We start from the raw sequence: 26257 nt of genomic DNA on the forward strand, positions 1-26257 counted from the left end.
TCACTCCTATGCAATGCTGAGATTTGCATTCGAGTCGATGTGGGCATCATTTGCCTCGGAAGCTTCAAAAATAAAGGCCACCACGAGTGATTTTTCCTGAGTAAGGTGTTTAAGTTGAAGGCCAAGGTACCTTTCAAGCGTTCAATTTTGTAAATTTTAAAGTCCAAGGTAGGGTTGCAAATTTCAGGCCTACCTCTAACTATCATACAATATCTAGAACATTTATATGGTAGATCCTTGAAAATTTCTTGTATGATATAAAAAGTGAACAACTTTACAAAAAGCCATGTGAAGGGACTTCTCATGGGGGGGGGGGGGGGGGGGTGGTACCGACACTTTGAAATTATTGTTGAAGGTTGGTAGCTGTAGTTCTCAATCATGATATCATGAATAGAGTCTAGGGTAGAGAAATATAAGGGTCCACTTAAAAGTGGACACACACACACACACACACACACACACAAAAACCAAAAAAATTATCCAAAATATCAGCTTCCCTTCACCTACATAAGCACGTGCCTCCTCCTTTGCAATACCCAACTAGCCATTCGATTAGCTTTCTACCTACGCTTAGATTATCAAGCAGTTGATCAGTTGCTTTTTCTCTCTGATTAGTAGCTATGGCTGAAGAGCACCACCACCACCACTTGTTTCACCACAAGAAGGATGATGAGGAGCCTGCTGTCGTCTGTGAAACTACTGATGTTTACGCGACGGAGAGTGTTGTGGATGAGTATGGGGTAGAGAAAGCCCGGAAAGAAGAGAAACATGCTAAGCGCGAGGAGCACGTGGGCGAGCTCGGAGCTGTAGCCGCAGGAGCTTTTGCCTTGGTAATCAAAATTAGCACAGATTTAAGTGTATTTTTTTTGGGCGTAATCACATACAATTATTCTGATCATTAAGTGACCTGATCATATGTTTCGCCTCAATTCATCTAGATTTTCTAATAGTTTGAAATGTAATCATGGTAATTTATCTCAGATCTACACGTAGTATGATGATGGTTTACTCTAATTGATCAGTATATCATATGATTTTATGATAGTTTATGTGCAAGTTATGGATAATTAAGGTAATTAATGGCAATTTGGTTGGTATGATTGTTGGACGATGCAGTATGAGAAGCATGAGGCCAAGAAGGATCCAGAGCATGCTCACAAGCACAAGATAGAAGAGGAGGTGGCAGCAGCTGCAGCTGTGGGGGCTGGTGGCTTCGCTTTTCACGAGCACCACAACAAGAAGGAAGCCAAGGAAGAAGAAGAGCAGGATGAAGGAAAACATAAGCATCACTTCTTCTAAACACCTTTGCCTTTTTTAAAAACCTTATAATATTTTTTTCATGTACACCTTCTTTTTAAGTACTTGTGTGTGCAATATGTAAGTGGTTGTTCTTTTTGAAAACACCTTCTCCATGTATATGGTTGTATGTGGACTCCAAAGTTTGAGACTTTCCCCTTTTTTATAGTCATCAGCATAGTTTGTGTCATTCCCTTCTTCTCTCCGTGTTTTAATCATTAGCATGAAGCTCACTCCACTTTTTACTCTTCCCTTACTTTCCCTTTCTTCAATCCTTTTTGAACAATAAATAATGTTGAAAACGAAAAATGCATTTCTTTCTCTTAGCTTCATGCCAAGTCTTGGTTTGCAACCTAGTTGTTACTGCTTCTTCGAAGGTTTGTGCAACGTGTATGAAAACACACTTCAATAAGATACTATTAGAGAGAGAGAGAGAGAGAGAGAGAGAGAGAGAGAGAGAGAGAGATTCCAAGCTCTCATTTTTTGCAAGACAGTTGACAAGCTTAAATATCATAGTATGCTAAAGAGAAAGATGGACATGGAGAGGGAGAGGGGAAGAGAGAGAAAACTTTGTGTGCCATTAAAGGGGGGGAGGAGGGGGGTGAAAGGAACTCATATATATAGAGAGAGAAGGAGAGAGGAAAACCAAAGATAGAGGGGGGGAGAGATATAACGCTTCCAAGTTTTTGATCAAAGAAAAAATTAGGGGTCAAATTTAGCCCAAAGACTAATTACAAGGGGCTTCCAAAAAACCTGGGCTATTTTAGACCCAAAAAATGGTGACTTTTTAAAACATTCAACATAACATTTTTGAGTAAAAGTGAGCATATATCCTAAAAATTTTCAAACATTTGCCAAAGTTTCCTACAGACTTTACCTTCTATCAAAGAAAGATTAGCCAACCCATCTCTACTTTGACAATAGGATATACACCTTATTTTTAAACCCTATTTTTGATGTTATGAATGATAACATCCTTAAATATCATAGTATCATAGTATGCTCATAGTATGCTTAAGAATGGAGGAGGGAGACACACTGCTTCCATGTTTTTCATGTTTCGAATGACAACATCCCCAAATATCATAGTATGTTTAAAAATGGAGGAGAGGGGGTAGAGAGAGAGAGAGAGAGAGAGAGAGAGAGAGAGAGAGAGAGAGAGATTCCAAGAAAGCTCATTTTGTGCATGACAACACCCATCATAGTATGCTAAAGAGGGAGAGGGAGAGAGAGAAACATACCTTTAATGTGTATCTTTAGGGGTGTGTGCAATGAAAGAATCTCATATATTAAGCATGGGCCACAAAATACATAATATTGTGAAGTGGGTAGTCTCTAAATCACCTATATCCGTTCATTAAGGCCAATTTTGACAAGAAAAGGGCTGTCTAAGGATCTAAAAAGGGGCAACTTAAAAAAGACCATGAAGATCTTACCAAAACTATTCAACATGGGTACTCATTGGATAGAGCTCATCAAGCGCCACCTGTGGACCATTTGAGCGCAAAATTTGAAGTTCATATGTAAAAGTTATGGCTAAAATAGTATACCTTTAATGTGTATCTTTAGGGGGGGTGTGCAATGAAAGAATCTCATATATTAAGCATGGGCCACAAAATACATAATATTGTGAAGTGGGTAGTCTCTAAATATCCTATATCATGGGAAATCACTCACAAGCTTACCTCTAAGAAGCTATTGGAATAGTTCAAAAGCTTACCTTTATTGAGCTATAGGAATAGCTCACAAAAATATGATGAATCTCTAAGATGGTAAAGCTAGCATGCCATATGTAGTACTTCCTCACACTAGTTGAATTTGGTAAATCAAAAATACTTTTGAATCCAATAGATTAGTCATTGAAATTAGGAGAACTATGTGATATTTTAGTCATTGAAATTAGGAGAACTATGTGATATTTATATAGGCCACGCTAGCTTGCTTCTTGTTCATATGGAAAAAATTAGTCTCTAATAATAATCTATCTTGTAAAAATTTTAAGCCATAGGAATAGTTCACACATCTATGAGCAATCTCTAAGATGGTAAATCTAGTATGACCTATGTAATACAAGGTCACACATCTATGATCAATCTCTAAGATGGTAAATCTTGTATGACCTATGTAATACAAGCTCACATAAGCATACAACACAATCTCACACATGCTAAATTTGGTAGACTAATTTGAAATCTCAATTCCAAAGGTCAATCATTGAAATTAAGAGAGCCCTGTGGTGCTATTTATAGCCACCAACGTAGATTGTTTCTTTTTAATATGGACAACCTTAGTCTCATCTATCCTTATAGAAACTAGATTAATCTGTTGTATTGATTCTGATTTCACTAGGTAATGGCCTTAATTAAGGCTACTATCACTTAATCCAACTTGGCCATGGTTTCACCTAGAAGTATGTAGGATAGTGCATGAGCTCAATAGAGCACATTTTGGGCATGGTTTCACCTAGAAGTATGTAGGATAGTACATGAGCTCAATACTAGAGCACATTTTGATTTTCATAAATGTGCACATACATAAGGAGGTTTCTATTTAAAAAAGTTAAAAAAATCATTTTGTTCCAAAAAGTGTATGGTTTTATTACCTTTAAATATCAAAAGTTATATAATTAGGATATTAAAACTCATAGATAAGGAGGATTTGAAATACCCTTGTGAATGTACATAATGTAAAGAACACCTTGAACAATATAGCGTATTTGAGATATGCAAAAATTTAACATTGTTAGGGAGGCTCATAGCAAGAAATAAACTTCATAATTAAATAATAATAAATCACTTAAAATAAGGATTAACTAAAGCATAATAAAGACACTAATCACATATGATGTTTGCATTAATCAAGATCCTTAAATGATCGAAGGATTAAATGGTTTTATAGCTCTCAAGGAGTCCTCATCCACAAGCTACATGCACCCTTGTGCCATCCATGCATCCATAAATGCTCACACTCCATGTTCCACCTTGTGCTTTCCCTGGCTACTTTTTTGTTATGGCTCACCCTAACCCCACTTTTGAAACACATCCAACAAGAGATTACTTGGTGAACCGCAACTATCATGAGGATCTTTCCAATGGCCGAGCTCATAACCCTTGAGCTCTCCAAGCTCTACAACTCCTTGAGAAAGCAGTTCCACCATGCCTCTCGAGCGTTGTCACACCGCCTCCTTGCACTACATGTACTCGGCCCTCCTCTCACCTCACTTCACTCACACACACTCACTAGCATGCATTAGGGAGAGATATTAGCTAGAGGATTACTGAGGGCAAGATTGTATTGCACAATGGGAGACTATATTGTATTATGAGAGAAATTCACTTATATACATGGCCATAAGTGTTCACACTAGCTTAAATTGTGGTTGGCCCGAGACTTTAGGCTCATAAGAGGCCTAATCCTAGTACAATGACTACTCTTATAATATATCCATGAAGTACGTGACTTGGGACTTCATCCTTGTTGAAATATACAAGTGAATAGGGTGTGTGCGAGAACAAGCCCTTGCTTAGAGGCTGTAAAAGAGAATCTGTAAATGTGAGAGAACCTGTGAAAAGGTGAGAAGAATCTACTGGGAGAGAATAAAGGGTAGCATGAGAAGATTTAGGAAGTGTGGAGATATTCTGGGAGAGGTGGAGAGAATCAAGCAAAAGAGGTGGAGTGAATCAAGGAGAAATCAGTGGGATTAGATGCTTGGATGTAAACTCTATAAATTGAGGCATTGGCCTAATGAGAATTTGCTAGTTTTTTATTATCCATGCCTAAATTAAGCTATTAGTTAATTACTCACTAATCACATCTTAATTATCATCTAATCACTTTGTTAATGATGTTGATTCTAGTATTTGATCCACCATAGCTCATCACATTGCTGTAATTTCAACATGGTATTAGAGCCATGCCTAGAATCCATCAAGTTTACGCCAGAATGCTAGAGGAAGCATTTGGCATATGTTTTGCTAAAGAGGAGGTTTGTTGCAACAGCTGGCTAATTAATTAGGATTAGTAGATAATTAGAAATTAATCAAATTTTTAGTTATTCTTCAACTCACCTCTATACCCCCAGTTGGTGGAGGAGCTTTAGCTCCTTGCACACTCAACATTAGGCCAAACCCTTCTAGCCCAACATAGCCAGCCTCTCCACGATCCAGCCCATCAAGAAAGAAGCGCAAACCGCCGGTAGACAAAGGAGAAATCGCGATTTTAGAAGGCCCCTGTTTCTGGGAGAAAAATAGAGACCTCTTCTTCATCAGCTCAAATGGGTCTAATTCCTCTTAGTCCCAAGTGTTTTCAAGCATGCTCTACAAGCTGGTGAAGTCAGAATTCAATTTGATCAAGTCTACAGTGAGATCCAAGCTCTTCATCAAATCTGCCAGGTGACTTTGGTAAAACAGAGATTAAGCATTCAATGTTTGGTCAAATCTTGTGTTTCTTGGCTTAATCCTCTACTAGACTAATTGCTATTGATGGCCTTGAAAGCATTTGAGCTCATTTGAAGTCTAAGGCCCCAGATCTGGACTCCCCGCATACTCTATTTTTTGCACACAAAACAGAGGATTAATTTGCTAATCAGTGATGATTAATCAATGCTAATCACTATATTTTGGTGCAATTGAGGGTTCAAATTAACCATTAGGTATTTGATATAGATCCCTATAACTTCAAATTGCAATTCGGAGTTGGTTTGATACTCCAACCATTCCGTACAAATTGGTTACCCTTGATTTAATGTAATTTTGGTAAAATTGTGCTGATAAATTTGTGATAATCATCATTTTACATTTAACCCTTGGTTAATGCTTGTAAATCTCACTCAAATTCAATATTATTCACAGCCAGAGTTGCATTTGGGAATGTGCATAAGAATGAATGCTATACGCATTATGTATTGGGCACATTACATCAGTGTAAATATGGGATCAGACACTGCCCTTGTCCAGAATAAGGTAAGAGGTAAGACCTCCCGCATAGATTTGGATTTGCATTGCATAATGACACAAGATAAAAATCAAAATCCCAAAAGAACTGTCAGCAAAACGGTTAAACATGCTCACATGGAGCAAAAAGACCTGACGGACAAGCTCATGGCCCCAGCCATGGAAGAAGAAGAACATCTCTTTCCAAGAAGAAGATCCACACCAAGAAGATCTAGAGGAAGCATTGAAGAAAGACATGGACACGATGTCGTGACGTGTGCGGTCTAGCCGGGAACACACTGGGTGTCTGGCTGTGAGAGTTACATCCAAAATCCCAGTAAAGAAACACAACATAAAATTCTTCAAGGAGCAAAGAACAGAAATTTCATCCCCTAAAATGTGTCCCAAAATCCAGCAGCAACAAGATACAGAATAAACCTTCTAAAGAAATCCTGACTACTGAATGGATCCTCCTGAGACCCCACAATAACCAGAAAAACATTCAACCTCTGTAGTACAGGTCACTCTAGAAGGCACCCAACCAGATATGCATCCTGGATTAGCTTACAATTTTTGTCAGCATTCAGTGAAAGTAATCGCTTATCTCCTCCACCCTACTTGTGCCTGCCTGCATGTTCCGGATCCTTCTTGGCTTCGTGTTGCTCATACAAAGCATATGCACCAGCAGCAACGGATCCCAATTCTCCCATATGCTCCTTGTGCTTGGAGGCCTTCACCTCTTTTCTTGCCTTCTCCTCACCATCTTCGCCATAGGTGGTCTCACTAGCATAGGCCTCAGTAGTCTGGACAGTGGTATCATCTCCATAGCCATAATCTGATGAAGGCTTGTCATCACCATAGCCATAATCAGACTGTGGAGGAGGGACATCATCAGAGCAATCCTCCTCTGATTTGTGGCCGTGGTGGTGGCGGTCAAAAAAGCCTCAACAGATCAGAGTATTGTTCATGATTGTCACCACAATCTTGATCGGGGCTTCGAGCTCCAGCAGGTTGGGCTGTTGCATGAAGATGGTCTTGGAGGTAGAGCAGAGCTGCCCCTCTTGCCGGGGCGAGAACTTACCCCCCCCTGGCTGTGCTTTCCACCCCGCCTGAGAACCGCCTTCCTCCCTACCTTCACAATTGACCAGTGCTTCCCTTTTTCGGCTACTGCAAAAACGCTGCTCCTCGGTGACCTTCCAACCCGCCTTCGAGAATCCACGTTGGCAGCAGCTCATTGCCTCCACGCCACCTTTCCACGTTCATTTTTCCTATTTTATTTAACTTTGAAAAATGGCCACTATATTATTTCCTTTCACACCAAGTCCAAGGTATATGGCCCCTCATTACTTTTTTCTGCCCTTCCTTCCATACACACTTCAATAAAGCTTCAAGTGCCCGTTCTTTCTTTGACGCGCCCACACATTCGATGCCAAGTAGCTGATATCATCTGCAGCCAACCACGTTCCGGACAGGCCTGCAACAAGCCCAGATTCCACATAAGTTGTGCCATGAACATGCTTTCACTGCATAGACGTGCCACAGCACGACATCAACCCCCTCTAAACCTGCACATCCTCCGGTATGTGCCACCAAGTTGCTATATAGGCTAATCTTCATTCAAATTTATACTGATTTGCCTTCATCTTTATCAAATTTTGGCACGTTATCTTCAGCTTTTTCATCCTCTCAACCCACATTCTCATCAAGGCTTTCCTGACTGGTTGAATTTCCTGTATTGATCATCCTGCTCATAAGAAGCCTATTTTCAAGGGTTGTTAAAACTCCATCTCCATTCTCTTTGCCAGCTAATGCAACTTGCACAAGTGTTGGTTTGACATCCCCCTAATTGAAATTCTCACAGCTTTTACTTTCATAAGATACAGTTTGATTGTTCTCAGAGCAGTCCACAACTGTGTTTCTAGATTCCCCATGCGTGTCGAGAATATCTGCAAAAGATAGCATTGCATTGTAGTATTGCCCATCTTGCATGGTTAAGCCAACATCATCCTCGTTCAAACCTTTTAATGATAATGGGGTTGAACCCCATTGACATTAACCTTCCCTGTTGTCTCAGAGGCTGGTGCCTTACACTCAGGGTAGTCCATATCTCTTATCTTTGATATGCCAAGTTTTGAACACCCTGGCTGCACTCTCCAGACTCCCACATTTCGTATACATATTGATAAGGGCAATCCCAACCACTGCATCTAACTCAAAGCCACTAGCCATCAAGCGAGCATGGACTAGCTTGCCTTGGGAAAGGGCAGCTATACTTGAACATGCATTCAAGGCACTGATAAGAGTAACATTATTGGGCATTTGCCTCTCCTGTTGCATTTTGTTCAAAAAGTCCTGCTTGTCCATGTCCATGTTGAGAATATCCTGCAATCATAGTAGTCCATGGCACCACACCTTCTTGTCCTAAACTGTCAAACACTCTCTGAGCTTCCTCAAGAGACCCTGATCATTATAGCCAGCCATGAATACATTCCACGAGACTGCATCCCATACCGACATTTTGTTAAACAAGCACTGCATTTCCACAAATGAACTGCACTTAGCATACATATCCAGGATAGCATTGTTGACATAGAGATTTTCTCCAAGTCCCTGTTTAACAGCATCACCATGTATCCCTCGTCCCCTCTCTATCTCTCCCAAAATACCACAAGCTTTCATGCTGCAAACATATGTGACAGCATCAGGAGATGCAACACCCTCTAGTTGCATCTGTTCCAAACAGTTCAGAACCTCTTCATTGAAACCATATTGAGCATATCCTGCAATAAGTGCAGTCCAAGAAACAACATCTCGAACTGATAACTTATCAAAGACTTTCCATGACTCTGCAAATGAACCACACTTAGCGTACATATCACTCAGCATGTTTCCAACAGAAAGATCTCTTTCAAATCCCTGCTTCACAATCTCAGCATGCATTCCTCTACCCATGTCTAGAGCTCCTGTGCTGCCACAAGATCTTAATCCACATATAAATGTAACAGCAGAAGGAGAGATCCCCTCCGATTGCATCTGCTCAAAATAGCTGAGCACTTTGGAACCAAGCCCTTTTGAAGCATATCCTGCAATCAAAGCAGTCCATGACACTAGCTCTCGAACGGGTAGCTTGTGGAACACTTGCCCTGCTTCTGAAAGTGAGCCACATCTGCCATACATATCCAAGATAGTGCTGCCAACAAAAGGATTTTGTTCATATCCCTTCTTTGTAACCTCAGCATACATTTCTTGACCTTTTCTTATGGCTCCTATGCTGCCATATGCTTTCAAATAGGAAATGCATGTAGCAAGGTTTAGAGGAACTCCCTTCAGTTGCATCTGATCCAAACAATCTACAATCTCCTCACCAAAGCCTTGTTCATGTTCAGCATAACCTTTTGCTTGCATAGGTTCTAAAAGGGTCGGTGCTTCCTTAGAAAGGCCTTGCTCAGCATATCCTGCAATAAGTGCATTCCATGAAACTACATCTGGACGTGGCAACCCATCAAACACATCCTGCGCTTCCTCATGAAGAGTTTCCATACTTGAACATGCTTTTAAAACAGCAACATACATGTAATTCCCTAGAATTACACTTGTCTGTTGCAATTTGCTGAACAAATGAATCACATTTCCACCATATCCAAGCTTGCTTGCGATCGCACCCTTTGCACCAGCGGCACTATCCTGCAGCCTCTGCAAGACAGATTTGGAAGACTGATCACGTACATTCTCTTGATTACTAGCTTTATCAGTCTCCATAGGCATGGCTTCACCTTGTGCTGTCCCATCACTTGTTGGGATCTTAGCACCATAGCTAAGCTTTGAAGCAACAGTATCTTTAAGGCTTACAACAGTACCAACAGCTCTGCCAGCGACCGTTGGCTTGCTTTCACAAGCCTTCAACTGCTCATCTCCTGCTGCTGAAAATTGTTCAGACCCTTCATTCATTGATTTAGAGGAGCCAAATATTCTCTCCTTAGCTTTCTCTAGCATGCTCTTCTTGCCCCCACTCATGTCTCTGTTCTCACATTCACCTGAGACAGATTTTACACCCATAGCACCACCACCTGCTGCTGCTGCACCAGTGACAGCAGTGTCTTTGGTGGCAGCCATCCCTTCAGAGGCGCTCTCTTTCAATGACTTCTGCTGGGCCTGCTCAGTTTCAGAAACATTTTCTGATGGAGTTGGTGTGTACCAAGCTGCAGCATTGTCTGTAGTTTTTGGAACATTATCAGTTTCATCAGATGATGGCTTATCATAATCCATTGCCATAGCACCCTCATAACCAGATGATCCTGGTGTGACAAGTAAGTCCTTGCCCTCTGCTTTTTTACTCTCTTCCACTGGGATAGCTTGAGATTCGATGGGTTTAATGTAGGGGCTCTGACCCAAACCATGAACTGCAAGATAAGGTGTCACTCCTGCAGAGATTTGTCCTGGGGCTGATGGAATTTCTTCCTGTAGCTTATTATCAGTTTGCCTCCCCTTCCACCGATGCCCTGTACTGCTTCAAATCACCATGAGCTTCTTTTCAAAGACTCTAACTGGTTGAATCAACATCTTGCCAAAGACTTCTTCTGCCTCTGAAATCAAACCAAATTTGGTGTACATGCCAACCAAACTGTTGCCAACAGAAAGACCTCTTTCCAATCCCTTTTGCACAATCTCACTGTGTATTTCTTGGCCCTTACCTAAGGTCCCATGAACATTCAATTCTACAGCATTCTGCATTGGCATTCCATTTAATCAGGATGACGCTTGGGAAATCCATATCCTTCTGATATTTTGGGCTTTCTCTATGTCAAACCATTCATCCAGATCATCATTGCATACATTTAGCTCTGCTTTTCAAAGAGTTTCTTTCAGATATCCTGACAATCAGAGTACAAAGAAGTGTCCACCTTTCCGGCATTCATGAGTTCTTGAGCATTCTATCTGTTTTGCAACTTGTAGGGAAGACCTCAAGTCAATACAAGCTCCTCACCTTCCTCAGCTATCAGAAAGGTCGAGTGTCGTAAGCCCTTGAGACAAAGGGTTAGCTTCAAGTCACTACAAGCTCCTCTCTATCCTTGGTTATTGGAATAGATGAGTGTCATAGGCCCTTGAAGTGGCAAGAATGGATCAAGTCATTGCAAGCTCCTCTCCTTCCTCAGCTGTCGAGAAGGATGAGTGTCACAAGCCCTTGTTGCCATTCTACAGTTCTAAGAGAGAACTACAAGTCTATACAAGCTCCTTGCCACCCCCTTCTCCTGAGGTGAACAAGTGTCATAAGCCCTTGTAATCCTTCTTCTTCCCTAATAGTCTTATTATGGAAGACTACAAGTCCTATAAGCTCCTGGTTCTCTCTTTTCGAGAAATGCATCAGTGTCATAGGCCCCTATAGCCTTCTTTGCTTTGTCTGCCATTATTTTTACCTCCTTTGCATCCTTGTCATGCTTTAGAAGTTCTCCAAGCAGCTAAGATATAGCATCATTATAGTATATTTCCTTCATTTTTGTACCTGCCTTTCAGAAAGCCCTGATTGTGTATCTATTTGCTCTAATTTTCCTCAAGCATCATCTTGATTTGTATGTCATCTTGCATGTATCCATACATTCCAAATATCATATCGTTTTTCATCCAGCATTCAAATCAGATAACATTACCTTTGTTTTCCCACTTCACCCAGCCTTCTTTCGACTGCCTGTTGCTGTTGCATGTGGAGCACAAACGCCTGAAACATCTGCATGGTGTTGACGTCCGGACGAAATCCTTGCTGCTCCTGTTGATCACCCATGATTCCCCTTCTACTCTCACCCCAGCTGTTTCACGTCGGGTTCACCAAAAAGATGTCGTGACGTGTGCGGTCTAGCCGGGAACACACTGGGTGTCTGGCTGTGAGAGTTACATCCAAAATCCCAGTAAAGAAACACAACATAAAATTCTTCAAGGAGCAAAGAACAGAAATTTCATCCCCTAAAATGTGTCCCAAAATCCAGCAGCAACAAGATACAGAATAAACCTTCTAAAGAAATCCTGACTACTGAATGGATCCTCCTGAGACCCCACAATAACCAGAAAAACATTCAACCTCTGTAGTACAGGTCACTCTAGAAGGCACCCAACCAGATATGCATCCTGGATTAGCTTACAATTTTTGTCAGCATTCAGTGAAAGTAATCGCTTATCTCCTCCACCCTACTTGTGCCTGCCTGCATGTTCCGGATCCTTCTTGGCTTCGTGTCGCTCATACAAAGCATATGCACCAGCAGCAACGGATCCCAATTCTCCCATATGCTCCTTGTGCTTGGAGGCCTTCACCTCTTTTCTTGCCTTCTCCTCACCATCTTCGCCATAGGTGGTCTCACTAGCATAGGCCTCAGTAGTCTGGACAGTGGTATCATCTCCATAGCCATAATCTGATGAAGGCTTGTCATCACCATAGCCATAATCAGACTGTGGAGGAGGGACATCATCAGAACAATCCTCCTCTGATTTGTGGCCGTGGTGGTGGCGGTCAAAAAAGCCTCAACAGATCAGAGTATTGTTCATGATTGTCACCACAATCTTGATCGGGGCTTCGAGCTCCAGCAGGTTGGGCTGTTGCATGAAGATGGTCTTGGAGGTAGAGCAGAGCTGCCCCTCTTGCCGGGGCGGGAACTTACCCCCCTCTGGCTGCGCTTTCCACCCCGCCTGAGAACCGCCTTCCTCCCTACCTTCACAATTGACCAGTGCTTCCCTTTTTCGGCTACTGCAAACGCTGCTCCTCGGTGACCTTCCAACCCGCCTTCGAGAATCCACGTTGGCAGCAGCTCATTGCCTCCACGCCACCTTTCCACGTTCATTTTTCCTATTTTATTTAACTTTGAAAAATGGCCACTATATTATTTCCTTTCACACCAAGTCTAAGGTATATGGCCCCTCATTACTTTTTTCTGCCCTTCCTTCCATACACACTTCAATAAAGCTTCAAGTGCCCGTTCTTTTTTTGACGCGCCCACACATTCGATGCCAAGTAGCTGATATCAACTGCAGCCAACCACGTTCCGGACAAGCCTGCAACAAGCCCAGATTCCACATAAGTTGTGCCATGAACATGCTTTCACTGCATAGACGTGCCACAGCACGACAACGAGAAGAGAAGCTGCCACAAGAAGACTGAAAGAAGACATGGACGCATGAAGAGAAGCTGCTACTACGACAAGAAGACTGAAGAAAAGAGAAGATGTGAGGCTCCAAAGAGTGAGGAGCCATGTGAAAGTCTTTGAGAGAGAGAGAGAGAGACCCCACAACCTAATGTAACCTGCCCCAACAAAGTAAAACCACCTCTGAGCCACCGATGATGTAGGCCACGTGGTAGATAGATGTATGTGTGAGCACTTTAGTCAAGGTCGCATACACTTGTAGTAGCCTTGGACACATAGAGAGAGAGTGTGTCAAGGACTATGAGTTTAGGGACTTGAGGCACTGGTTGCGGGTTATCAAGTAAGAGAGAAACTTGGTATAGGGTCTAGGTGTGCTAAGTTAACTTGAGGGGAGGTGTGCTAGACACTGGTCGCGAAGAGAGAAACTTGGTATAGGGTTCAGGTGTTCTAGGAGTATTCACTTGAGGGGAGGTGTTGAAATATACAAGTGAATAGGGTGTGTGCAGGAATAAGCCCTTGGTTAGAGGTTGTAAAACAGAATCTATAAATGTCCAGAGAACATGTGAAAAGGTGAGAAGAGTCTACTGGGAGAGAATAAAGGGTAGCATGAGAAGATTTAGAAAGTGTGGAGATATTCTGGGAGAGGTGGAGAGAATCAAGCAAAAGAGGTGGAGTGAGTCAAGGAGAAATCAGTGGGATTAGATGCTTGGATGTAAACTCTATAAATTGAGGCATTGGCCTAATGTGGTTTTTGATTATCCATGCCTACATTAAGCTATTAGTTAATTACTCACTAATCACATCTTAATTACTCAGTCCATTTATGTCCCAAGATCAAATCTACTTCCAACACATACTCAACCACAGAAAACTTGCAAGTAAGGGGGTTAGTTTCAATATACATTTTATGTTCAAAGTACCCCAAACATAGCATGTTCAAGTCTTGTGTAAGGGGAATTCTTTCAGGATGAGCCGTGAGTGTTGGTTGACCTAACAAATCCCATAACTCGAGGGTCATGAGATTGTGTTATCGTGTTGGATAAAGTTGTGATTGAGCTGTGGTGATTTTATTGGAAAGTTCCAATCAAACCAGAATCCTAGGGATCTTTTCAGTAAGATATGTTGGAAGTTCCATTTCCTCCAAGATCTCTTCCTCCTATAATAGCAATTGTACAATGCCTGTAGGAGTGTTCAAGATGACTGTTTGCATGGATTCATTAATTGAATACAATGAGTCATGTATCTAAGTTCCACCAAGGACGACATCACACTCAAGGGAATCTAGGGTAACACGGAATGTAAATTCCACATCTCCATCGATTGTTCGGAGGATGGGGTTGAAGGAGTAGATGCTTTATCGGAGTCGATCGTTGATGCAGATAGTAGGTCATTGTGTAGAGGGGTTTTCGTGGGAGGCTTGTAACTTTTTACATTCAGTATCATAGAAATCCATTAGGGTTGGATCCTCTTCCTTCCAGTACTTTGTGTTGTTGACCATCATGATGACCCTATTGCTTGGCAAAGCACAGTGGTGCTTGGGCAGCAACAGTCCATTTATGTCCCAAGATCAAATCTACTTCTAACACACACTCAACCACAGAAAACTTGCAAGTAAGGGGGTTAGTTTCAATATACATTTTATGTTCAAAGTACCCCAAACATGGCATGTTCAAGTCTTGTGTAAGGGGAATTCTTTCAGGATGAGCCGTGAGTGTTGGTTGACCTAACAAATCCCATAACTCGTGCAATCCGATCTCTAATAACTCTAGTAGAGAGTATGTCTTCCTCTTGAAAGGGAAAGCAGTACTCCTTTGTGTTTTGTATTTTGATTGCTATTTTAGGATTGGCATTATGAGATTCAATCACAACCGGTGATCCTATAAGACACTCAACCATGCTAAGCATGCTCTTCTGAGCTTGCTTTTTGCATTCCGTATATGTCATGTGATCATGATTTTCAATTTAGGGTTGTTGGGTGGGTTCTAGTTTCTAGATTGGTCTGTGAGGTGCAGCTAGTGCCGAATCAGAACTTGTTTCCTCCTCACTAAGTGACGTATTAGAACTTGTTTCATTTTTTGACTTTCTTTGGATTGTCAGGTTTTCATTATGGTTGCCCATGCGATGAGAACGAACTTTCTTTCGGGATTTTGTCTCCTGTGTCGCACATTTGGGTGTTGTGGTTTGAGTGGTAGCCTTTGGGTTGGATGCTTTTGCATCATGTGTAGCTTCTGGCTCTTTTGGGTTTATGTCTTCCACAGGTTTCTTTTCGCTGTCCTCTTTTTCAAACTTGGTTTCGATAGTTTATTGTCCCTTGTTTTTCTTGGGTTTAGAAGGCTTTGTTTTCTCTTTTGGTTTTGTTTACTCTTTTGCATCATGTGTGGCTTCTGGCTCTTTTGGGTTTATATCTTCCACAGGTTCCTTTTTTTGCTGTCCTCTTTTTCAACCTTGGTTTCGATAGTTTATTGTCCCTTGTTTTTCTTGGGTTTAGAAGGTTTTGTTTTCTCTTTTGGTTTCTGCTTTAAGGCATGTTCTTCTACCCGTTTCAAAGTAAATTATCTTTTGCACTCTTTTTTACTCTCTCGTGCCTTGGCTTGTAAGTGTGTAAGCACATTCAAGGATACTGTGGACAAATGCCCATTTTTACACTTAAGATGTTAAGAGTTATGTTTTGTGAGACAAGTTGCATTGAAGCAACTCATCTTGAGCAATCTTGGAACATGTGGTAAATGCCACATCGTTCATACATGGGTTACACAGTGTCAGTGACTATGGGCATGGACGTATTCCAAACTATGCACTTTGCCACTTTGTGAGGTCTATGACAATAGAAACACTGAAGTGTTTGATTAACTGCTTCCTGAGTAGTTTCCACCTTTTGGACTATTTCTGTTTGGTGCATGGGAGATGGAGGTTTTGAGTTATTTGTAGATGAATCGGGACACTTTTTAGTATCATGACCAAAGGATTTACAATATATGCAATACATGAAAACATGTGCCTTGTATACACAATTACACAATGTGGATTGGATGGTCGTAGTGATTGCACTGAACACAAGGCATTTCGCTCCTCACTTGTAGAGACATTAAGGATGTTTGGCTTTGAAGGATTTCATCCTCTCTTAGAGATGTCGATTGAAAGCTTTTAATCAAAGCAAGGCTGCATAGAATTAAGGGAATGGCAATTCCGAGATCAATCTTTCTTTTGCCATTGCTTCACTTGGTTTAGATGAGGAACATCTCGTAGCATGATTATCTTCCATAATGTTGTCATCTAAATATATTACTTCTTTCCAACATTGATCAAATGTTTCTGGATTGGATATAATGATCAAGTTGTGTAAGCTGTTTTTCTTTAAGCCCATCATGAAACATCTCTTCAATTGAGAATCGTTCAATTTTTCCCATGACTCACATCGTGATTCCAAGAGTTTTATCCGAAGGATAAAGTCTCTAATGGTTTCGTTTGGTTTACGCTCAATTGAATAGAGTTCTTTTGCTGCACTCCTCCAATCACCTTGTCTTGAAAAGCCATGGACATATGTGTGTGTGTGTGTTTGCAAATATATGTTCATATATAAATACATAAATATATATACATATATATAGATTATGTAAAGAGTATACTGTGTATATATCTATAGCGGGGAGAGAGAGAGAGAGAGAGAGAGAATATTTAAACACACACACACACACACACACACACACACACACACATACACTTTCTATGTTTATTATTTAAATACATATATACTTATAATATATATGTGTGTGTGCACGTGCATGGTTGTGTGTGTGTGTGTGTTTTTATATTAAATATGCTTTATTTTTGTAATAATTATATATTTATTATGAAAAGATATATATATTTATATTATATACACACATACACACACACACACACACACACACACATACACACACATACACACACACATATTTATCATAGAAGGAGCATAATGCTTTTAAATTACAATAAATCTAGTAAAAGAGAGAGATAGAGAGAGAGAGAGAGATAATTAATATATATGTTTATTATATAAATATACATATATTTATATAGTGAATATAAATTTATACTATAAACATATCATAAATACGTATATTTATATTTATTATATAAAGAATATAAAAAGAATGTATGTCCGTGTGTATGTATGTATGTATGTGTTATATATATATATATATATATATATATGAAGGCTCGGCACCTCCAAGAGTAGGTCGAGACTAATCGATGGAGAAAATTAGTATTTTGTTTCTTTGCTTATTTTTTTCAAGGTTTTCAAATACGTTGATGTACCATAGGAGAAAAAGAAACCTTCGGGTTTGTCGTACAAGGCTAGGCATGCATATGGCTTTGACATGCATGAACATCTATTTGTTATATAGCAAATATATATACATATTTTTATAAATATATAATAAATATAAATATGTAATATTTAATTATTTAAAAAATAAATATATCATAAATATAAACTTATAAGTTTATATTTATGTGTGTGTGTATATATATATACACACACACACATAAATATACATATAAACATAATTATTCATTTCTTACGATGTGAACAGCCTCTGAAAGAGAGCCATTTACACCAAGGCTCTAAAAGATAACCTCGAGGGTTTTTAACCCTAGAGGGCTCTCTTCAAAAAGAGAGCCCTTCACACCAAGGCTCTAAAAGATAGCCTCTAGGGTTTTTAACCCTACAACGAAGGGTGGGTGGCCCTTTGCTTTTGGCGTCGGCGGGCCGGCAGCGGTTGAAGATATCGGTTCTTCATTCTCTCTTTGCTGTGACTCTATTTGGTTTTAAACCTCCAACACTGGTGCTCGTCAGGTGGCAGGAACGGTGAAGCTCAGTTGCCTTTCCTGTGTGCTCAAGCTGAGGGGCGGTGACTGTGTGAATGAGGAGTTGTGCAAGGAACCGCTAGAGATGCCTTTACTTTCTGTCACTCGTACGTAGTCATCACTAGGGGCGACTACTTCGCTTGCGCTTGATGAAGATAGCAAGCGGTACTGGTTGCTAAAACTTGCTATGGATGCAGACAGGTTTTGTTGTGTTGAACCAGGAGTCAAAGTTGACAATAGACATATAAAGGCATCGAAGTGAAGGCCATGGAGATGGTCTTACCTCTATCGTAATCTATGAAGGTTGTTCTTTGGATTAATCTCTCTCTCTCTCTCTCTCTCTCTCTCTCACACACTGTCTGCCTATTAACTACTTTTAGCTGAGCTCGCTTTCTGTCACCTCTTCTTGCCTTCGGCTGTCTCTACTCTCGTGTGGGTTGAAGCCACACGCTCTCTTTCTTCTCTCTCTTAACCTTTGAGAAAATGCATACAATCCTTTGCTGACACGTAATGCTCTCATAGATATGAATAATAGGAAACCCTATACTAACTTTACGAGAGAAAACAGATAAACGACCTATAATCACTCCCTAGAAGGCTAAATATGAATTTGACAGCAGCCTAATATCTATGCAAATCAAGGAGATAGTCTAATTACTCTCTTCAATTACCTACTATGGCTAGCCCTAGCGAGCTTTGATACCATGTAAAAATTTAACATTGCGAGTGGATGCTTATAGCAAGGAATAAACTTCATAATTAAATAATAATAAAAAACTCAAAATAAAGATTAACTAAAGCATAATCAAGATGCTAATCACATATGATGATTATATTAATCAAGTCCCTCAAATAAGCCAAGGATTACATGTTTTTATAGCTCTCAAGGACCCCTCATCCACAAGCTACATGCACTCTTGTGTCATCCATGTGTCCATAATTGCTTGGCACTCTATGTGCCACCTTGTGCTTTCCATGTGCTACCTTTTTAAAAGTGACCATATCTTTGACCTAGGACCCTTAGTCTTTCTATTTGCTTCCTAATGTGCTGTACTCTCACACATTGCTATTTCAACAAGATAGGGATAAACATTAGTCAAGGTTGTAATTATGACTTCAAAACATTTGGTTATTCTTTGGCTATCCCAAAATAAATTCACAAATTAAAATTAATAACCTTAATTTCAAAAATGCATACCAACAACTATGAAGAAAAAAGTGATCGTTTGATGGCTAACTCTCAACTATAACCATGAATTTCATCAAGTACAATCATCCTTGCTTAACATTTCTTTAAATCAATACAAAATTATTTAATGATATATATTCTAATGAAAATAAGAGGAAACTACAATATTTTTTTTGAAAGCCCCCTTTTGAGTGGCAATAGCCAACAAGCTAGAGGCCACACCACTCACACACAACCCTATGGTGTCATGGCTCAAACCCATGACCTCTTGGGTAGGGTGGGTTATGATGAGCTAAGCCACTCAGGCAACAACCTACTGGATGGAGCCTATAATATATATGCCACAACTATAGTCCTATTCACGAGTTGTGCATCCAAGGAAGGATTCCACTTAATTAGATATTAGATGATGAACTACACACCTTACATATAGGAACAAATGGATCTAGATAAAAAAACAAAAGAAAAACAAAGGCGTGTCTTTAGATGACTCATTAACACAAGAACAAATTGTGAAAATTATGCATTGCCTCTCTTATATCTACATACATATGCTCCAACCTAGATTTGATGAAAGATATGTATTGAAAAAAAACAAATTATGTAGGAGAGTTTCAAGAAATAATTTGATCACTCTTGATAAGAGGAAAAACAAATCTTAAAAGAATTGATAAATTTTGAGAAATGCTTCAGCTTTAGCAACCTTGCTATCCAATTAGATTTGTTCACATATAGTAATGCTTTAAAAAAAGACAAAAGTGATACCCAAGAGTAAAGGCATAATTTTATAGGCTCCAATTCTATATTATCATTTCAAGGGTAGAAGGAAAAAGTGAAACCCAAGAGTAAAGGCTTGATTTAATAGGCACCGCTTTTAGAGTATCATTTCAAGGATTGAATAAACATAATGATTATCAAATGTATAAAGCTATCTTTGTTGATGGAATCTAAATCTTGATTTTGCAATTGAAAATGTATCTCTTGAAAACAAATTTGGTGGCATCATTGCACGTTCTTGTAAAAAAAAATACAAAAAAAAGACAATTTGAAAAAGAGTTCAAGTAAAGGAAAATTTCAACAAAACTTTTTATTAGACTTTCTTTATTAAAAAACACTGAGTGAGGACTTATAAAGCACAATCATGAGAAAGCTAAGAGAGAGAGAGTGAATATCTTTCCTACCTGAAAGGTGATAAATATCCTTTCACTTAAGGCTAATTTTATCAAGGAATTTTTTTATATATACTAACTAAAACATGATATTTAAGGATATATTTTATCTCTTATAGTAGCAAGATTATAAAGTGATGTTCTTTGAGACCATACTAGAAAGACTAAAAAAAAGACCTTCGAAAGACATCAAGATACAAACTTCTACTTCTTTGAGTGAATGACTTATGGTGTCCTGCACTACACTCTAGGGACAAAGCTCCAACATGAAAATTGAGAATTTGTCCCCCACTCATAATGGCCAAGAGCCACAAATTGAAACAAATGTGACAAGCTCTGCCTTGCTGGTGAAAAACCTTTAAAAGGAAAAAGATTTATGGTCTCTTAAAGTAGTGTGGAAGAAATTTATTGAGACCAAGGGATTAATTGTTTTGAATGGCTAGTCATTCCAAATAATTTACCTTTACTAAGTTTATAACTTGCAATATTATTTCTTGTTTATTAAGTAATGTTGTGTTAAAAACAAAAAACATTTTAAACTCCAGAATTTACAACCTAATAGTTTATCAATGTTTTGTTATATAACAAGGGAAAATCTGTTAATAGAATATAATGTTAACTTCATATGGCCAAAGATGCCATAATCACATTTAAAGATGAGTGTTGTGAAAATGAGCATCAACAAGAAATAGAAACCCTAGAAGGGCATTTAAAAAATAGAAGGCATAAGTACTAGGCTATTAATTACCAAATTTTATGTGTTAAATTTAATCTTTATCTCTATAATTTAAAATTTAGGAATGACTCAAAAATAGTTGGTAGACCCACCTCTCTTAGTTAAGCTTTTCTTCTTTTAACAATATGCAATAAAATAACGTGCATCAATTTTTGTTTATACACCATTTAGTAATGTGAGTAGAAGTACTATAGAGGGAGATCACATCAAAATTTTTGTTTTTGCACCATTTAGTAATGTGAGTAGAAGCACTATAGAGGGAGATCACGTAATGTTTTTTCAAATTTTCAAGATTAAGAAAAACGTAGAAAAAGGGTGTTAATTGCATAATCACGACGTGATTAATGAGCTTCCACCATGCAAGTACATATGTAAATGAATTGTTTTTGCTTGCCGTGTAGAAGCTTCTTGTAGTGAAAACTCTAACACACTACTTTCTTTGAGTCTCTTAATTATGCTTTCTTCAATTCTCTTTTCATGTCCCTTGTGTGTAAAAAGGGTTTTGTACCAACTTTGGGCCCATAAAGAATTTGGAAAGTAGTAAGCATAGCATGGGGTGAGATTTAACAACCCACATCAGTTCTAAAGATTGTGCTGCCTCTCATAGAATGATGTGATGAAAGGGCTTGTGAGAAAGCTCAACCGGATCATCACATGATATCAAAGGGTTTCTAAAACCCAAAATCAGACATGTAAGTGACTAATTTATGGTCATGGAGGAAATTAATCATGCCAAAAAGATCTATTTGTTGCTAGTGGAAGTTGGGACCTTCATTGAGGTTGAAGACCATCCCACTACTATCTACTTGTGGCATCTCCTCGAATACACCGAATTCCCTGACTCCACTATAGTAGCCACATGCTGAAGTTCTTCCAACTCATCATCCTTATCCTCGAGAAGATGCCTAAGAATCAACATGTGGCTGTTATAGTGGAGTCGAGGGACCTTGGTGTACTAGAGGTTATTAAAGATCTTCATTCAGATCGACATCTTGGTGATGGTTTATGGTGTGGGGCCATTAATGTAAGGAAAGTTGTAGATGGGCTATTTTCCTTGCATTACATGAATTTTCATCATGATCACCTTATTTTGATTAGATACGTACTTGGGGTCAATATGCAGACTTCTTAGGGTGCCATGTATTCCTGCCACATTTGGTAGTCCTTATAGGATCAATAAAGTGCTAGCCTCCTCTAGTGTGTACTACACATAGGTGGTCGATCTTCCACTAGATGATCCGTTTGTTGATCTTCACCAGATGGATTTCTTCCATATCGAAGGGTGTATCATGGTGATTATAGAAGTTTCCTAGAAATGTTAGATCCCATGCAGTGGGTTGCGGGTATGCGGTTTGCTATTCATGGACATGTGTCCTTCTGTTGGTAGCCAATCAGCCCGTATGGCCGCCGCCTAGATCGTTGCTAGACTAATCGTTCTGCAACAAACTGAGCCTTCTTGTTTTGTACCAAACTTGTAGCAACTTCTTGATGAATGGGTAGTACCCATGGATGTAATGGAAAAAGGGGGATTAGTGAGATAGGGAAATAGAGTGGACGTAGTCTACCCGGTTGAGAGTGTAGGAGTGAGTGCATTACTATCTAGATAGAGAGACTCATGTCGGGTCTACTTGGGCCCTGAGGAGAGAAACAATACCGAATAGGGGCACAAGAGAGTTGAGTGAGCATTTTCTGAGAAAAGTTCTTACTAAGGCATTATGTTGCGATACTCAAGAATGGATTGGCATTTGTCTTACTATTGCTTTCTCTCTATTCATCTTTGTCTATTTAGTGTTCAATCTTGTGTTAAGTTGTTCCAGTCTGGTTGTGGAATGTTGTCTGGAATTTGGATAGCCCTAGGAACTAACCCGCTTTGCATTCACAATCAATATCCCCATGCTTAGGTAGACAGGTGGCTCAATGTCCTAGCATTAGCTTATTTCATTGGGCATAACTGCATTAGTTATCGCTGCTCCTCTAGAGCTGACTAGGTGGTTTGGAACCATGTAAGTGCCAGGTCCTGAGACTAGATACCAACACTTTTGGAGATCTTGTTAGGAAAATGGTACATCAAGTAGGAGAGAAGGAATATAGAGGTTAGTTCTAGGTCAGTCCTGCACAATTAGTCAGTCGAGTGAAGCTAGTTAAAATAAATGTGGAAAGCAGACACTGGTGTTAGAAATGTTCAAGAGAGAGTCATAAGGGTACAATATAGTATGCATAAAGAATGAAGGTAGCTCAAATAGAGCAATGCGGCACCGCCGCAGACATGCTGAAGTTGCAGAACATGAAGGACAACTACATCTTCCAAGAACACTCATAGAAGGGATTCCATCCCAGTTGGAAAGACAGATTCATGAACCACTGAGAAATCAAGAAGGAGATCACCAGGAGCCACAAAATAGGAGGCAAGAATCTTAAGAAGAAGAATAATCAGTAGCTGTGGGAAGGATAACTCTTAAGTACCCTAAGTTCTCGGGGGGGGGGGGGGGGGGGGGTCACTCATAAATATGTAAGCATAGCACGTGGGTTAAACAAAAGGGATTTTTAAATTTCCTTTTTTTACACATTTTTTACATGCAAAAGAGTACCATTTAAAGGAGGCATTTCAGAAGTTGAATAGAAAAAGGGTATGTTTTATTCATGAAAATTTCACAGACAAGGGATTCTTAAAATAGGCCTTGAACGCACGTGATATAGAGGGTTTATTTATAGTGAACCCCCTGAACCTAAGTTCAAGGGAGAGAGTGAGGAGGATCCAAATGCCAACATCTTTGCCTTCGAAACCACATTCGTGTGGCCACCAAAGCTCTGTTGTGCTGCAAAAGACACAATATTTTGTGATAATGCAGGGTCACAAAGGCCACTAGCTAGTATACACAATATGGTATGGAGCCCTTCTAGACATTAGAAGAATTAAAGAAGGCCTTCTTGAAAAGATCCAGGAAAGACAAATCCATGATAGAAGCATTTGAGAAGCTGTAGAGGCTAACTGAGCTAAAAGGCCAATGGAGGACTATGTAGCTAAATTTTGAGTACTGCTAATGCACCTGGATCCACCCACCAATCTGCTCCAGCCACGCTAAGCCAATGGCTCGTGAGAGGACTGAGGGAGAAGCTCTAGATAGCAGTAGCCACATATGACCTGACTGCCCTCACCTTTGAACAAGTGGTGGTAGGAGCTACCAGAGCTGAGGAGATCTTGAAGCAAACAAGCAAAGACCCCAAGAAGAAGAAGGACAAAAGGAAAAAGTAGGAGGAAGAAACCTCCAAGTCGGATTCCGGAGAAGACACCCCAGAATCAAAGTCCAGTTAGGAGTCAAATGCCTAAGAGTGAAAGCCCCAGAAAAAGAAAGGCAAGAAGGAGGCAGTAAATGTTCTCAGGAAGAACTAAAGGCCTCCCTAGCCAAGATTGTCGGAGGACATGTAGGATCCAGGCTCAAACTAAACATCTGGTACACAAGGTGTAACAATCAAGGTCACATGCAGGAGGAGTGAACTCTCAGCAGATATGTGCTATCCTGCGGGAGGAACAATCACACTGTAGAAACATGCTTCTATAATAATTAGAATAAGAATCTGAGGGTGATGGAAAGGCAATAGTAGTAAGCCCCACTCATTAACTAGGTCACCACATGGCCTCAAGTGAAGAGACCGTATGGTTGAGGAGGTGGTAGATTTGGACCAAGAGGAGCATGTTTTGTATTGTAATGATCTAGGAAATAGACAAAATGATTCCCCCATATTTCAGTGCCATCAGGAGGAACTACAAGAGGTAAGTACGCAAAGGGAGACGAACTCAGCAAGAGTTGATGTAGCTGTAAACATGGTGAAAGTGGACCATGTGGTAGGTAAAGAACAAGAAAATCAACGAGAGGTGATGGCTGTTACAAGATCACACGGACTTGTCAAGATGCTGTGAGAGGTAGGAATGCCGAGACAAAACAGAAACAGAAGCCAGAATAGTGGGTAAGGCAACAGAGAGTCTATGATAAAATCACCAAGTTGGTGCAGAGCACACAAGGAATGGTGAGGACAATGCAGGAAATCCTGCCCCTAGGATGGCATTTTGAGGAAAATATGGATATAGGACAAACTCGATCAAGAAAAGGGAAGAAATTGGAGCACAAAAGAAGCCGGTGTGCAATGGTAAAGCAACCAAAGAAAGCATGTTGAAGTGCCAACTGGAGCTAGTTATAGCCTAGAGCAATAGAAGCGTCTCGAGAAAGGAAATAGAAGGAAATTTGGAAGGAATCCAGAGAGGAAAACTGACAAGGCAAAGTAAGGAAAAGGAAAGAGAAGGAAAAGAGGAAGAAGGAAAAGAGTAAGAAGGAAGAATGTATGGAGGCCAAGGTATGCCCCCTAACAAAGAGAAAAGAAGCAACTCTGTGCATAAAAAAACATGAAAAGGAGCAATTACAGCATGCAGGTTTTGTGCTTGAGGAGGATGAGAGTTTGCATGTGCAAGGACCAAACATGTAAAGAGGAGCAGCAGCATTAAGTCATGTTCGGGCTGGTCAAAGGGATATTAGGATCGTGAAGTGGAGATTCAAGCTAAGTAAAGATTTTCAAGAGAGGATTGAAAAGGCTCAATGTTTGAATGCTGAAGTGCAATACCAAGATCCAACCGATCCTCTCGCATGGTTGTTCAGCAAATTGTATACAAAAAATCCTAGTGGCATATTAATCCTCAAAAGAGAGGATTCAAAAGGCTCAATGTTTGAATGTTGAAGTGCAATACCAAGATCCAACCGATCCTCTCGCATGGTTGTTCAGCAAATTGTATACCAAAAATCCTAGTGGCATATTAATCCTGAAGATTCAATGTGAAACATCTACTTCTCCATATGCTCCAAAGACATGTCTACTCCATGATCAAGATTTTCAGCAATAGTAGACATCCCCTGAGAATCCCCATCAACCAATTCCCACACACCACCTGGATTAACCAACTGTGCATG

General features: G+C 39.9%; 1 protein-coding gene and 1 long non-coding RNA gene across 2 annotated transcripts; both read left to right on the plus strand.

Annotated features, from left to right (window-relative positions):
* Positions 1–432: 432 nt before the first annotated feature.
* Positions 433–1486, plus strand: LOC147627835 (uncharacterized). The gene is made up of 2 exons (XM_086814809.1): positions 433–830; positions 1117–1486. Exons 1-2 carry the CDS (start codon positions 621–623, stop codon positions 1297–1299), a joined length of 393 nt encoding a protein of 130 aa, XP_086670935.1. The 5' UTR covers positions 433–620; the 3' UTR covers positions 1300–1486.
* A 926-nt stretch (positions 1487–2412) lies between these two features.
* On the plus strand, positions 2413–14109 carry LOC147627836 (uncharacterized). The gene is made up of 2 exons (XR_015268341.1): positions 2413–6494; positions 13343–14109. It is a non-coding gene; the product is annotated as an uncharacterized LOC147627836 (long non-coding RNA).
* The last annotated feature ends 12148 nt before the right edge of the window (positions 14110–26257 follow it).

The sequence above is a fragment of the Cibotium barometz genome, chromosome 20, assembly GCF_041138505.1.
Source record: "Cibotium barometz isolate CiBa-2024 chromosome 20, ASM4113850v1, whole genome shotgun sequence".
Classification (NCBI taxonomy): Eukaryota; Viridiplantae; Streptophyta; class Polypodiopsida; order Cyatheales; family Cibotiaceae; genus Cibotium; species Cibotium barometz.

Coding starts and splice junctions, on each gene's coding strand:
- LOC147627835 (XM_086814809.1), top strand. CDS start 621: ATGGCTGAAGAGCACCACCACCACCACTTGTTTCACCACAAGAAGGAT. Junction 831..1,116: donor CCGCAGGAGCTTTTGCCTTG/GTAATCAAAATT, acceptor TGGACGATGCAG/TATGAGAAGCATGAGGCCAA.